This window comes from Girardinichthys multiradiatus, chromosome 22, assembly GCF_021462225.1.
Source record: "Girardinichthys multiradiatus isolate DD_20200921_A chromosome 22, DD_fGirMul_XY1, whole genome shotgun sequence".
In the NCBI taxonomy this organism is placed as follows: Eukaryota; Metazoa; Chordata; class Actinopteri; order Cyprinodontiformes; family Goodeidae; genus Girardinichthys; species Girardinichthys multiradiatus.
In genome coordinates, this window is record NC_061814.1 from 42,655,105 (window position 1) to 42,671,239 (window position 16,135).

The 16,135-nt window shown below is 42.2% G+C and overlaps 1 protein-coding gene across 1 annotated transcript in view; it reads right to left on the minus strand.

Moving 5' to 3' along the window:
• LOC124858957 (cadherin-23-like) overlaps positions 1–16,135 on the minus strand; it is a 191,272-nt gene that overhangs the window by 38,031 nt on the left and 137,106 nt on the right. Inside the window, exons 20-25 of the mRNA XM_047351298.1 lie at positions 14,463–14,652; positions 14,113–14,258; positions 13,716–13,935; positions 3,739–3,891; positions 3,420–3,533; positions 2,048–2,196 (exon numbers count right to left, since the gene is read on the minus strand). Of these exons, the coding sequence (XP_047207254.1) occupies positions 2,048–2,196; positions 3,420–3,533; positions 3,739–3,891; positions 13,716–13,935; positions 14,113–14,258; positions 14,463–14,652 (972 nt within the window). The remainder of the gene's footprint in view (positions 1–2,047; positions 2,197–3,419; positions 3,534–3,738; positions 3,892–13,715; positions 13,936–14,112; positions 14,259–14,462; positions 14,653–16,135) is intronic.

Sequence of the window (16,135 nt, forward strand, 5' to 3'; positions counted from 1 at the left end):
AAATAATCCTCACAGTATGCCACCAGTGTCACAGTTCAGGATCTTTGTTTTCAATGGAATGTTAAAAAAACATAAATCTTTTTTCTTCCACGTAACACAATTACAGTATCTATCACTCATCATTAAAAACAAACAAATATCCACACATTTTCTTGAAACAATCTTGTCCCAAACCATCTAACCAATGATTTTCTCCATCCAGGACAGCGACAACATGAACACCACCAACCCAGACTTCAACATCACCTTTACCTCTTATTGTGAAAACATCACTCTCTCCAGCCTGATAACCACCACCTCCACCATCTCTTCCACAATCCTGCAGCCCGCATCTCATCCTTCAGACAAATATGACCCAGAGTTCACTATCATGGTGGTGCTGGGACTATCTCTGCTGCTGGCTGGATTAGCTGCCTTCCTGGCAGTGTGCAGGCGCTCTGAACCAGAAGGGGACTTTGAGAGGAGCTGCGCCCCAGGGGAGAGATTGGCTTGTGGAAGAAGCTTGTCCACTGAGCCCCAGTTAAAGACATGGAGGAAACTGGGGTCATATCGGCGCTCTTACAACCTCTCGTTTAGACGACCTCCTTACCATCGGCCACAGCAGAAGGACAGGACGCATGTTTCCCGGTCTATAGCCTCACAAACACCTCAGCCAGAATCCAGTGTGGAGCCACACATCTCTACACCCTGTCTGGTTGACTTTATTACTGAAATCTGACAGGCTGAGGAATCACTGACTGTTTCATTTATGAGATAAAAGCAATTTCTGAAAGCTGTTGCTGGAATTTTCTTATGTATTTGTTGTAAAATTCTGTAAAACAAGCATGGATAAGGTGTGATGCAGAACGCTTCAAAAGTTCTTCATCGGTGATTCAAACAGATATTGGGGGAAAGACATTGGATGTTTAAAGACTTTTTTGAGCTACATGTTACTGACCATGCTATGAAATAGTACAAAAATAATAATAAAATCCTCACAGATGTACAACAGGTAACAGCATTTACGATTAGCTGGTATTGTTCTGTAGAAATTTGTTTTTCATTTTCACTAATCATATTCTACTGCTGATCTGATGACTCCAGGGCATTAAGAAATATATTTGGAAATTCTTTGTTTCATAGTGATCTAAACATAGTTGGACTAATGCACCCTCTATGCTTATTGTAATTCAGGAGTTTCATTACAGGACATTTAGGAAGAATTCAAACTAGCACATTTATTTTGTGGCCACTGCCGTCATAACAACTGGTAACAGTTGTACAACTAGTAAAAGTTGTAATAACAGCGGTACAACTAGCAATAGCACAGAACTTTTAGAAAATGTTAGAAGGAGCCCACAGAGAGAAGAATCTTTTACTTTAAAATGACTTTGTAAAGTGCCATGAGATGACATGTATGCGCTATATAAATAAATTGAACTGAATTGGCCATTTCTCTGTGCATGATCTTTGCAGACCGTCCAGCGTGCACCGTCCACTGTACCTAACAATGGGTGAAAGTTGCTTTTACTAACATACACATGTGCAGTCTTGTCGCTGCAAGGCTCAGAGTTATTCTAATCCCACCAGAGGACACAGTTCCAGTCAAAAGTCCCAGTGAAGTACAGCAAAAGCTGTTTATGACAGCAGGACATAAATAATTAAGTTTCTAAACAGTCTGATAAACCCAAAAAAGCACAAATGACAAAAATTCTTTAATAAACTTTTTTCTATATGAACTTTTAGACCTGCCAAACAAAAACATCTTGTTTCTTACAGTTGGATTTTTTCCCAAACAGAATAAATCTACTCAGATTAAAGCTTGTATTTCTCCAAATTTTTCAGTGTGAGATTGTGCTTCTGCAATAAAAGATGAATGTACCTTTAAGGCTTTTTAGCCATCTTTACCAGAGGCATGGGTCATTGTGGAGGGGACTGTAAGCCTCTATGAAAACGTAATAGATGGCAACCTTGGCCAAAAAGACAGACCTTCATAAATGACCGTTAAAGAAACAGAGTGAGTTTTAAATTTGTTAAAAGTGCTGTTTGTGTCCACATATTCCCCTACCTGAAGGATGCTCGTTCCTCTGGGCACCGTTTCCAGAATACTGGTCTCATAACTGTTTTGGAGGAAGATGGGCCTGTTGTCATTGACATCCAGCACCTCAACAAATACAGTAGCAGTGCCCGTCCTTCGGCTGCCAGCTGGACCGTTGTCTACGTGGAAAAGACCCAAAACATTCACATAACATTTACTAAACAGCATACTTTAGTCACAGTGTTTAGTTTCACTTTGATCATTATTGTCACATGTAATCAAATACACCTTGAGAAAGGCACATAACAATAATGCATCTAATGTATCTAGCCCAGTCAATTGCTTTTCTTATCTATTTACAGATGAATGAAAAAATGCTCTAACATATTTTCCATATAATATTATTGTGGCTAATTGAATGAATTACTACTGAAGCAATGTTCGCCCTTCAGGGTCGGTCCTTTATTTGGTTCTCTTCCATGATTTAGCAGTGTTTGAAACTCTCTTACACTGCTTTATATTATCTCTGTTTCCTCTCCCTGCCTTCAAAATTCACCTAGTAGTCTTTCCACCTGAACTGACAGACTGGGCAAGGAGAAAATTAATTAGAAAGGCTGCAAGATTCCCATGATGTCTTTGGAGGAGCTGCAGATATCCACTGCTCAGCTCTTAGTCATACATACCAAATATCTATCACACATATCATGGATATGTGGAATATAGACAGCGTTAGAAGTCCCACTTAAGGTTTACCAAAATCCATGTACAGGACCAAACGTGTGAAAGAAGGTGCTGGGTCTACGTGCTAAATGCTATGTGTGGAAGAAAACTGACCCCGCATACCACCCTGAGTACCCTATTTCAATAGCAAAGCATAGTGGTGGCAGCATCAGGCTGTGGGTATGCCTTTTTCCAGGGGTTAGAATTGATAGGAAGGTGAATTGAGGAAAATGCAAACCAAACTGCTAAAAGCTGCAAAAGACTTGAGCTGCATGGAATGGTTAGATCAAAGTAAATTTTAATAAATGTGTCAGAACAGTCCAGTTAAAGCCTAGACCTAAGGTGGAAGTGATAATCTGTGGCAAGACATATGTAGGTAATGCTCTGGATGTGCAAAGCTGGTTGAGACATACTCCACACGACTTAGAGCTGGAAAAGTTGTGAAAGTAGGTTCTACAAAAGAGTGACTTGGTGGGGCTGAATTCAAATGCTGGCCACACTTTTGGGATTTGTAAAAAATTCATAAATCACACATTATCACTTCACTTCACACCTCCTACTCTGCATGTGTCTTTCTCATAAAAAATTTCAATAAATACACTGAAGCTCATGACTGTAATGTGACAAAATGTGAAAAACAGAAAAAAATGTTCCCAGAAAAAGATGTAAATTTATGACACACCTATTGCCTCAATAACCAGAGTGTATTCCTTCTGAGTCTCTCTGTCCAAGCCCACCACAGTCCTAACAACTCCATCTCGGAAGCCAACACTGAATTTACCATCTTGATTCCCACCTATAAAAATAGGACACAAACACAACTCCAGGTTTAAATGAAGCACTGAAACAAAATACAGCCAATTCATTTATTTAAGAGAGGCACAGACTCACACAGATATGAATGGATGATAAGTACTGACGGTACAATGCATTAGTTCATATAATTGTACAACACTGTAATCCACAAACACACAAAACATGTAACCGCTGTGACCTCTGACCTGTGATGAAGTAGCTAAGTTCTGCGTTGAGTCCAGTATCGTTGTCAAAGCAGATAAGTTGTGCAACAATGTGGTTTCTTGGGACATTCTCCATCAGGGAAACATTGTATACTCTGGGGTTGAAGGTGGGCGTCTCATCATTGACATCCAGAACTGACACACACACACACACACACACACACACACACACACACACACACACACACACACACACACACACACACACACACACACACACACACACACACACAGAGAGACACAGGAGGACACAGATAGACGTGCATGAGGACAAGTAAGGCAGCAGGGTATGGCAGTGAGTAGCATAACGGTTAACTGGTTAACTGCTGGATAATCAGAGTCCCTTTTCAGGCTAGGAATATCACCAAAATGCAAAGAAAGTACACCCTCTTTTAACTCAAAGGTTTATGTGTTTTGATAGAATAAAAATAATCTGGTCCCTACCAGATTATTAAATTATAAACTAGATGAATTTGAATTCAGAACTACGTACTTTAAAGCACAATGTTAGAACATTGGAGAGAAAATGGCGCTCTACACACCTACAGGATTCCTAATTAATCTAGAAAAATAGCCTACTGTTGTATAAAAACACACTTAGCCAAGCTAGAACAGCTTATCAATAATAGAAGACAACAAGTATAATCCTAGGTTTCTCTTTAGAACAGTTGCTAAACTTCCACAAAGTCATAGCTCTGTTGAGCCATCCATTCCCTTAGCTCTCAGCAGTCATGACTTTATGAGATTCTTCTTAAATAAAATTGATTCTATTAAAAATAAAATCTTTGACATACTCCCGAAGATGATTACTTCATCCTCAGTAAGTGAGACAACATTGGAAGTAACTGTAGAACCTGATCTGTGTTTGGACTGTTTTGATCCTGTGGAGCTTCCTGAGTTATCAGAAATATTAGCTTCATCTAAACCTTCAACTTGTATGTTAAACCCAATCCCAACCAAATTATTTAAGGAAGTGTTCCCTCTGATTACCAGCCCCATTTTAGGTATGATTAACCTATACTTAGTAAATGGATATGTACCACAGGCTTTTAAGGTAGCTGTAATTAAACCTTTACTTAAGAAACCTTCGCTTGATCAAGATGACTTAAAAAATTACAGACCTATATCCAATCTTCCATTCTTATCTAAAATTCTTGAGAACATAGTTGCTAATCAAATGTGTGAGCATTTACACAGCAATGACCTGTTTAAATAGTTTCAGTCAGGTTTCAGAGCTCATCATAGCACTGAAACAGCTCTGCTGAAAGTCACTAATGATATTCTTATGGCCTCAGATAATGGACTTGTGTCTGTACTGGTTCTGTTAGATCTCAGTGCTGCATTTGATACAGTCGACCATAATATTCTCTTAGAAAGGCTGGAATATGTTGTAGGGATCAGGGGAACAGTGCTAGGCTGGTTTAAATCATATCTGTCTGACAGATTCCAGTTTGTTCATGTAAATGATAAATCATCTTTAAACTCCAGGGTTAATTGTGGAGTACCACAGGGTTCAGTACTTGGGCCAATTCTCTTTACTATATATATGGTTCCAATAGGTCAAATTATCAGACAGCATAGGATACATTTTCACTGTTATGCTGATGATACTCAGCTTTACTTATCCATAAATCCTGATGAACCCAACCAGTTAGATAGACTACAAGCTTGTCTTGAAGATATAAAAACTTGGATGACTTTTTTGCTTCTAAATTCAGAGAAGACAGAAGTTGTCGTCTTTGGACCGGAGTTTTTAAAAAAGAAACTGCTTAGTCAATCACTTAACCTGGATGGCATTAAATTGACCTCCGGTAATAAAGTAAAAAACCTTGGTGTTATTTTTGACCAGGACATGTCATTTAAATTCCATATTAAACAGGTTTCTAGGATTTCCTTCTTTCATCTTGGGAACATTGCCAAATTTAGAAATATCCTATCCAGGAGTGACGCTAAAAAACTAATCCATGCATTTGTTACTTCAAGGCTGGACTATTGTAATTCTTTACTATCAGGATGTCCACAAAATGCAGTTAAAAGCCTTCAGCTGATTCAAAATGCTGCAGCAAGAGTTCTGATGAAAATTAAAAAGAGACATCATATTTCTCCTATTTTAGCTTCCCTTCATTGGCTCCCTGTTAAATCCAGAATAGAATTTAAAATTCTCCTCCTCACATATAAAGCCCTTAATGATTTAGCTCCATCATACATCAGAGATTTGATTGTTCCATATGTTCCTAACAGAGCACTTCGTTCTCAGACTGCAGGTTTACTGGTGGTTCCTAGAGTCTCTAGAAGTAGAATGGGAGGCAAATCCTTTAGTTATCAGGCTCCTCTCTTGTGGAACCAGTTCCCAGTTTTAGTCCGTGAGGCAGACACCCTGTCTACTTTTAAGGCTAGGCTTAAAATTTTCCTTTTTGATAAAGCTTATAGTTAGAGTGGCTTAGGTTATCCTGAGCTATCTTCCTTATTTTTTACCTCCGTCTTCCTCCCTCCCTGTTGTATGGAGTAAGGTGGAGTCAGGTTTAGCCTAAACCGGCTCAGTTATGGTTGAGGTGCAAACACACCCTCCATTTCTGCTACCTGTATGACCCCTTCTCTTTTCCAATGGTTATAATCAGTCTGACAGAGAGAGGTATCCCAATCCTTGTGGTTTTTAGTATAACAATGACCATCAGTGGGACCTTTTGTGGGGTGCCTTGTGATGACATTGTTGTAAATAAGCGCCGTTTAATTAATAATCTGAACTGAAACTATCTCTGTAGTTATGCTGATATAGGCTTAGGCTGCTGGAGGACATAATAACCACTTTCACCCTCTTTGCTATATTCTCACACTACTCTTCAATTTTGCATTATTTGCTGTTAATCCAGTTTTTAACTTTATGTTCTCTCTCTTTTCTCTTCCTAGAAGCTACACCTGGCCTGACTCTGTGTTTACCTGTGACACCTTTCTGGAGAGGGGCATCGTCCAAGCTTCTGCTGGCAACAACTTAATGCTCACCCTCTACCGATGATCCACATGGCCCTGTCTTTTAGTGTTTAACCCTTTCTCTCTCTTAGACATAGCTACTGACTGAGCTTCTACTGTAACTAATTATATGTGTTCTCTTTCAGACTCTAACCTTGAAAACTGGCTCAGAGTTTATCTGTTCTTTCTTTCAAGGTGAAATGACTAAAGGAGCTACATCCATTAACATTTACTTTTCCTTCCCATAGAAAGTACTCCTGGATCAGTGCTTTTTTGTTTTATTTGTGTCTCTGCTCTGTTCTCTCAAACCCCCAGTCGGTCGTGGTAGATGGCCGCTCACACTGAGCCTGGTTCTGCTGGAGGTTTCTTCCAGTTAAAAGGAAGTTTTTCCTCTCTACTGTCGCTACATGCATGCTCAGTATGAGGGATTGCTGCAATGTCAACGCCAGTGACTGTCCACTGTCTCTACATGCTCATCCAGGAGGAGTGAATGCTGCAAGTCACTGACTGGATGCAATCTGCTGGGATTCCCAGAAAACAGAAAAACGTTTATTCAATTTGAATAAATAACTAACTCTGACTGCACTGTTCAATGGTTAAGATTAATTGGAATGTATGTACCTGACTGCTGTGAAATACCTTGAGACAACATGTGTTGTGAATTAGTGCTATATAAATAAAACTGAATTGAATTGAATTATGTATATATATATATATATATATATATATATATATATATATATATATATATATATATATATATATATTTGTTGATGGACCCACCATTGCCAGCAATGGTGTAAAAAGGAAGTACACCCCCTATTAACTCAAAGGTTTTCACCTAAACATATGTAGATTTGCCTATTTAATATATACTCACCGGCATCTTTATTAGGTACACCTGTCCAACTGCTCGTTAACGCAAATTTCTAATCATCCAATCACATGGCAGCAACTCAATGCATTTAGGCATGTAGACATGGCTAAGACGATCTGCTGCACTTCAAACTGAGCATCAGAATGGGGAAGAAAGGTGATTTAAGTGACTTTGAACGTGGCACTGTTGTTGGTGCCAAACAGGCTTGTCTGAGTATTTCCGAAACTGCTGATTTACTGGGATTTTCATGCACTACCATCTCTAGGGTTTACAGAGAAGGGTCCGAAAAAGAGAAAATATCCAGTGAGCAGCAGTTCTGTGGGCTCAAATGCCTTGTTGATGCCAGAGGTCAGAGGAGAATGGCCGACTGGTTTGAGCTGATAGAAAGGCAACAGTAACTCAAATAACCACTCGTTACAACCAAGGCATGCAGAAGAGCATCTCTGAACGCCCAACACATCAAATCTTGAGGCGGATGGGCTACAGCAGCAGAAGACCACACTGGGTGCCACTCCTGTCAGCTAAGAACAGGAAACTGAGGCTACAATTCACACAGGCTCACCAAAATTGGACACTTTGGGCCCCTTAGTACCAATTGAGCATCGTGTCAACACCACAGCCTACCTGAGTATTGTTGCTGACCATGTCCATCCCTTTATGACCACAGTGTACCCATCTTCTGATGGTTACATCCAGCAGGAGAATGCCCCATGTCATAAAGCATGAATCATCTCAGACTGGTTTCTTGAACATGACAATGAATTCACTTTACTCAAATGGACTCCACAGTCACCAGATCTCAATCCAATACAGCACCTTGGGGATGTGGTGGAACGGGAGATTCGCATCATGGATGTGCAGCCGACAAATCTGCAGCATCTGTGTGATGCAATCATGTCAATATGGACCAAACTCTCTGAGGAATGTTTCCAGTACCTTTTTGAATCTATGCCACGAAGGATTAAGACAGTTCTGAAGGCAAAAGGGTGTCCAACCTGGTACTAGCACAGTGTACCTAATAAAGTGGCCACTGAGTGTATATCTGCCTATATAAATATTCATGTAATTACATATTAGATGAATCCAAAATAGAGAAATTTGGTATAAACAATGAGGCGCAACATTGCTGTTTCCCAAAACCAAACTTACTCTCAGTGTCTTGGTAGTTGGTAGATATTTGCTGGAGTCAGACAATCATATTTCCTTACAGTGGAGTCTAGAAAAGTTCTTTAAGTTGTCAGTTGTCAAAGCAGGTACCAAACTTTGTCCCTGGTGGGTACAAAATACCACGGGTTCATCACAAAGAGTCCTAAGGTAAACGGCTGGATTTTGTACCCATCAAAAATGAAAACTGCAAAAGTACAAAAAAGCAAAGGGCTGAAATCACTACTCGTCGTACTCATGCTCGTGTTATAAGGGCATTTCCAAAACACATGAAGTGTATCTGTAGCCACTTCGTTCCACAAATAAAGTCGCTGCCGGCTGAGTTGGTTTTGTTCTGTGACGCATCTTTAATGATCCATGAGTCAAACTTGCATTCTCCATATTTATTTTAAAACAAAAACAACGAACCACATCGCTTGTAATTAGGGCTGACAATTAGACTGTCAAACATGATGTTCAACAGAAAGGTTTACAAAAACCACTCACCCTACGCCTGTTGGGCTTGGCCGTATCAACACCCCTCCAACAAAAAAACAACACAAACATTCACTTTACAGTATCTTTCCTAGGAGGGAAGTAGTAGACATTTAAAACAGTTGCCAGTCTGCCAAGTAGTGGAACTTCTTGGAAATTTACCCAAAATCAGACCATGTAATGTTCAGAGAAATTACAAAAAACACAACTGCTGAGAGAACCTCATAACAACAATCAGACACAGAGTTGGAACAGTGATAATTTGGGCTTGTCTTGCTGGCTCAGGACCTGGTCATCTTGTAGTCATTGAGATGATTATGGAACCACCATGGAACCACCATGGTTTACTCCACACCTCAGGAATCTGCGCAGGGAAAAGGAAGAGCAGTGGAGATTGGGCGCGGTACAGGCAGGCCAGGAACAGACTAACAAAGGAGATCAAAGCAGCCAAGAGAAGCTACAGCGAGAAGCTGAAGAACAGCCTTTCTACTGGTGACACTTCAGCTGTATGGACCAGTCTGAGAAACCTGACTGCATATAGGAGCCCCCCCACCCTTCCTGAACAGAGTCGTCTCCTGGCCAACAGTCTGAATGGCTTCTACTGCAGACATGACAAGAAGCCATTCACACCTCAAACCATCCCCTCCACATCCCATTCAGGAACAAGTTCTTCCCACAAAGCTACCAACCCCCTACCTTCAGATCCTCTGCCTGCACTAAAGATCTCAGAGGAAGATGTAAACAGGCTCTTTCAGCGCATGAAAACAAAGAAAGCTGGAGGACCTGATAACGTCTCCCCATCATGCCTGAAAGCCTGTGCAAATCAACTCGCTCCGATCTTCACAAGGATCTTCAACAAATCACTGGAGAAATGTGAGGTCCCCTCCTGCCTGAAACGATTCACCATCATCCCGGTTCCCAAGAAACCCACCATCCTAGGATTAAATGACTACAGGCCTGTAGCCCTGACATCTGTGGTCATGAAATCCTTTGAGCGGCTGGTGTTGAAGCACCTGAAAGACATCACAGGCCCCCTGCTGGACCCCCTGCAATTTGCTTACCGAGCAAACAGGTCGGCAGATGATGCTGTTAACTTAGGTCTACACTTCATCCTGCAACACCTCGACCACCCAGGGACGTACGCCAGGATCCTGTTTGTAGACTTCAGCTCGGCCTTCAACACCATCATACCAGACATCCTCCACCAGAAGCTCACCCAGCTCAACGTCCCAGCCTCCACCTGTCAGTGGATCAACAGCTTCCTGACGGACCGACAGCAGCAGGTGAGACTGGGGAGCATCTTCTCCCGATCCAGATCAATAAGTACTGGTGCCCCCCAGGGGTGTGTTCAATCCCCACTCCTCTTCTCCCTGTACACAAATGACTGCACCTCAGTGGACTCGTCCGTGAAACTCCTTAAGTTTGCAGATGACACCACTGTCATTGGACTGATCCAGGAAAGTGACGAGTCTGCATACAGACAGCAGGTGGATCGGCTGTTACACTGGTGCGGTCAGAACTACCTTGAACTGAACCCACTCAAGACTGTGGAAATGGTGGTGGACTTTCGGAGAACACCACCCCCATACTCCCCCTCACCATCCTCAACAACTCTGTATCGGCCGTGGACCACTTCAGGTTCTTAGGAACCACCATCTCTGAGGACCTGAGATGGTCTTCACACATAGACACTGTTCAAAAGAAGGCCCAGCAGAGACTGTACTTCCTGAGGCAACTCAAGAAGTTCAACCTTCCACAGGAGCTGCTGGTCATCTTCTACACTGCCATCATTCAATCTGTCCTGTCTTCATCCATCTCAGCGTGGTTTGGCTCATCCACAAAACAGGACAGGTCCAGACTGCGACAAATACAAGCCCTTCTCAAGAAATTAGCATATTGTGATAAAGTTCATTATTTTCCATAATGTCATGATGAAAATTTAACATTCATATATTTTAGATTCATTGCACACTAACTGAAATATTTCAGGTCTTTTATTGTCTTAATACGGATGATTTTGGCATACAGCTCATGAAAACCCAAAATTCCTATCTCACAAAATTAGCATATCATTAAAAGGGTCTCTAAACGAGCTATGAACCTAATCATCTGAATCAACGAGTTAACTCTAAACACCTGCAAAAGATTCCTGAGGCCTTTAAAACTCCCAGCCTGGTTCATCACTCAAAACCCGAATCATGGGTAAGACTGCCGACCTGACTGCTGTCCAGAAGGCCACTATTGACACCCTCAAGCAAGAGGGTAAGACACAGAAAGAAATTTCTGAACGAATAGGCTGTTCCCAGAGTGCTGTATCAAGGCACCTCAGTGGGAAGAAGTCTGTGGGAAGGAAAAAGTGTGGCAGAAAACGCTGCACAACGAGAAGAGGTGACCGGACCCTGAGGAAGATTGTGGAGAAGGGCCGATTCCAGACCTTGGGGGACCTGCGGAAGCAGTGGGCTGAGTCTGGAGTAGAAACATCCAGAGCCACCGTGCACAGGCGTGTGCAGGAAATGGGCTACAGGTGCCGCATTCCCCAGGTCAAGCCACTTTTGAACCAGAAACAGTGGCAGAAGCGCCTGACCTGGGCTACAGAGAAGCAGCACTGGACTGTTTCTCAGTGGTCCAAAGTACTTTTTTCGGATGAAAGCAAATTCTGCATGTCATTCGGAAATCAAGGTGCCAGAGTCTGGAGGAAGACTGGGGAGAAGGAAATGCCAAAATGCCAGAAGTCCAGTGTCAAGTACCCACAGTCAGTGATGGTCTGGGGTGCCGTGTCAGCTGCTGGTGTTGGTCCACTGTGTTTTATCAAGGGCAGGGTCAATGCAGCTAGCTATCAGGAGATTTTGGAGCACTTCATGCTTCCATCTGCTGAAAAGCTTTATGGAGATGAAGATTTCATTTTTCAGCACGACCTGGCACCTGCTCACAGTGCCAAAAGTAAATGGTTTACTGACCATGGTATCACTGTGCTCAATTGGCCTGCCAACTCTCCTGACCTGAACCCCATAGAGAATCTGTGGGATATTGTGAAGAAAACGTTGAGAGACTTAAGACCCAACACTCTGGATGAGCTAAAGGCCGCTATCGAAGCATCCTTTGCCTCCATAAGACCTCAGCGGTGCCACAGGCTGATTGTCTCCATGCCACGCCGCATTGAAGCAGTCATTTCTGCAAAAGGATTCCCGACCAAGTATTGAGTGCATAACTGTACATGATTATTTGAAGGTTGACGTTTTTTGTATTAAAAACACTTTTCTTTTATTGGTCGGATGAAATATGCAAATTTTGTGAGATAGGAATTTTGGGTTTTCATGAGCTGTATGCCAAAATCATCTGTATTAAGACAATAAAAGACCTGAAATATTTCAGTTAGTGTGCAATGAATCTAAAATATATGAATGTTAAATTTTCATCATGACATTATGGAAAATAATGAACTTTATCACAATATGCTAATATTTTGAGAAGGACCTGTAATCAGGAATGCAGAGAGAATAATCAGGGCTGACCTTCCCTCCATCAAGGACGTATACAGGTCTATGGTCAGGAAAAGAGCTGCTAAAATCTCTGCAGACCCCACACACCCTGCACATAAACTGTTCACAGCTTTACCTTCAGGCCGCCACTACAGAGCACTGTTCGCTAAAACCAGCCTCCACAGAGACAGTTTCTTCCCCCAGGCTGTTTCTCTGTTGAACATTCAATAGAGTACAAAACAACAACATACAGATGTTGCAAATTCACCATTTTATTATATATGTGTATATTGTACATTGTAAATATGTATATTCTTTAATGCGAAAACAAAACCAAAGAGCAAAGTGTACCGGAGTCAAATTCCTTGTTTGTATGTACGAACTGGGCAATAAAGCTGATTCTGTTCTGATTCTGATTATATCAAAGTATACTCGAGTCAAAATGTCAGCTGACGTTTGGTTAAAACTGGTTCACACAAATAACCAAGATATGTTGCATAAATAAGAGTGGGCAAAATTGCTCCACCATGATATGAAAGAGTGACACAGTCATACAGAAAATCAACTTCTTCAAAGTTTTGATTGGGTGTTTTCAGTTTTTCACAATATGTTTCTCTATTTTTGCTCCATCTAAGAAAATTGTCTGGAATACAATTGTGTGTTTTTGTACATTTGAAATTCCTAATTCTCAAACAATTCTAGTATATGAATGAGGGTGTACTCTCTCTCTCCCACGACTGTATTTTCCTTTCATCTCAGTTGAATGTTCAGGGATTCCTACAAGACAAGAAATGCCGTGTTTCCAGTGATATCTCATCATGCACAAAACATTTATGACACTCTTTATGACAACCCACCAGGAGGTGGCTCTATGTTTCTCCGTAGTTCCCTGAAATGTAAGAAGTTTGCTATCCCCCAAAATTAATTAAGTCATCAAAATAACAAAAGACTCAGGTTTTTGAAACGTTCTCAATAAGAGAGAGTCAATCAAAAGTCACCTGAAACAGTGAGAGTTGAAGTGGAGGTACGAGGAAATTCCCCAGCGTCATGTGCAATAATCCTCAAATAATACAGCCCGATCTGTTCCCGATCCAGCACAGCTCTCGAGGTGAGAACACCGTTGGAGGAGTTGAGGTAAAAATCAAGACGAGGCATTCCCATCTGTAACGCCAATGTAACGCGACCATTCTCATCCTTATCTGGGTCCACTGCCTGGACCTGTGGGAGGAAATATTCATAAACTTCCACAGCAGGTTGGGCAACAATAACATAACGTAAAGAGAGAAGCTGAGAATTCTACTTTCTACCACATGAACTCCTATAAACTTAAAACTTAAAAACCCATTCATGCCTGGATAATATGCCTCTGCAAATGAAAATTCCTCTACGTTTTACCCTAAAAAATGAGGTTCCACTGGGTAGTCCCTCTAGTACTTCTGCAACAAACGGCAGGTTCAGGAAGGTTGGGTCGTTATCATTAAGATCCTGCAGGTTGACAGATACTGTGGCGCTGACGGATGCACGCAGTGGAGGTGTGCCTCCTACAGAGGGCGCCAGAAGGGCATATAAAGACAAAAAGCACACATGCACAAGGACACAAAACAGTGCATGTCCTAGTCAGTGATGTAAGTCCGTTATGAAGAGCTCTATGAACATGTAACATTCACACAGCAGAAGGCACATATAGACAAAATGCAAGGTGACAGCAAACTACAAACATATGCAGATGTACACAAACAACTTACGGTCAACAGCAGACACTATGATGGTCCTCATGAGGACCATGTCTCTGGAGTTTGTGCTTTCCCTGTCCAGAGTGACCCCGCTGGTGCGGATCTTCCCTGTTCTGCTGTCGATGGTGTAGAAGGGGTTTGCAGGGCTGATACTGTACATCACGGTTCCATTTTCGCCATTATCTGGATCTAGTGCCAACACCTTCAATGTGGAGAGAGAGGAAAAGAGTAAACAAACATGAAGCTTTAGGAACAGAAGTAACTTATGGCAAAAAAATGCAGGGAAACAAAAAAAGAGGAAATTGAGGAAATGAGACCACAGGAATAGCAGAAAGGCAAGAGTATCGATAAAAAGAGCATCTACTTCCACTGCTTTAAACTTCTTTACAAATGTATCCCTGACCTCTCTGCTGCGTTCCCTGTTCTTCACTATGCTGTTGTTCTCTAATGTTCTCCAACAAACATCTGAAGCATTCACACAACAGCTGCATTGTCCATGACTATGTATGTTTGGCTCAAACACAATACAGGACAGGTCCAGACTGCAACAGACAACCAGGTCTGCAGAGAGGGGCGGAACTTCACTCCATCCAGTAGAGGTCCAGGGTCAGAAAAAGGGCAGCTAACACATCTACAGACCCCAGGCATCCTGGACTTTTGCCTTCAGGTCGTCGCTACAAAGGTGGAGCCTGTTTTCTACACTGCTCAAAAAAATAAAGGGAACACTTAAACAACACAATATAACTCCAAGTAAATAAAACGTCTGTGAAATCAAAATGTCCACTTAGGAAGCAACACTGATTGACAATCAATTTCACAGCTGTTGTGAAAAAGGAATAGACAACAGGGGGAAATCTTTGGTGATTAGCAAGACACTCAATAAAGGAGTGGTTCTGCAGGTGGGGACCACAGACTACTTCTCAGTACCGATGCTTTCTGGCTGATGTTTTGGTCACTTTTGAATGTTGGTGGTGCTTTAACACTCGTGGTAGCATGAGACGGACTCTAAAACCCACACAAGTGGCTCAGGTACTGCAGCTCATCCAGGATGGCACATCAATGCGAGCTGTGTCAAGAAGGTTTGCTGTGTCTGTCAGCGTAGTGTCCAGAGCCTGGAGGCGCTACCAGGAGACAGGCCAGTACACCAGGAGACGTGGAGGAGGCCGTAGGAGGGCAACAACCCAGCAGCAGAACCGCTACCTCCACCTTTGTGCAAGGAGGAACAGGAGGACCACTGCCAGAGTCCTACAAAATGACCTCCAGCAGGCCACAAATGTGCATGTGTCTGCACAAACGGTTAGAAACCGACTCCATGAGGATGGTATGAGGGCCCGACATCCACAAATGGGGATTGTGCTCACAGCCCAACACCGTGCAGGACGCTTGGCATTTGCCAGAGAACACCAGGACTGGCAAATTCGCCACTGGCGCCCTGTGCTCTTCACAGATGAAAGCAGGTTCACACTGAGCACATGTGACAGACGTGACAAAGTCTGGAGACACTGTGGAGAGCGATCTGCTGCCTGCAACATCCTTCAGAATGACCGGTTTGGCAGTGGGTCAATAATGTTGTGGGGTGGCATTTCTTTGGAAGGTCGCAATACATCATGTCTCGCTTCATCCACCAACATCACGTTGCATCATAGACTGTCCAGGAGTTGGCGGATGCTTTAGTCCAGGTCTGG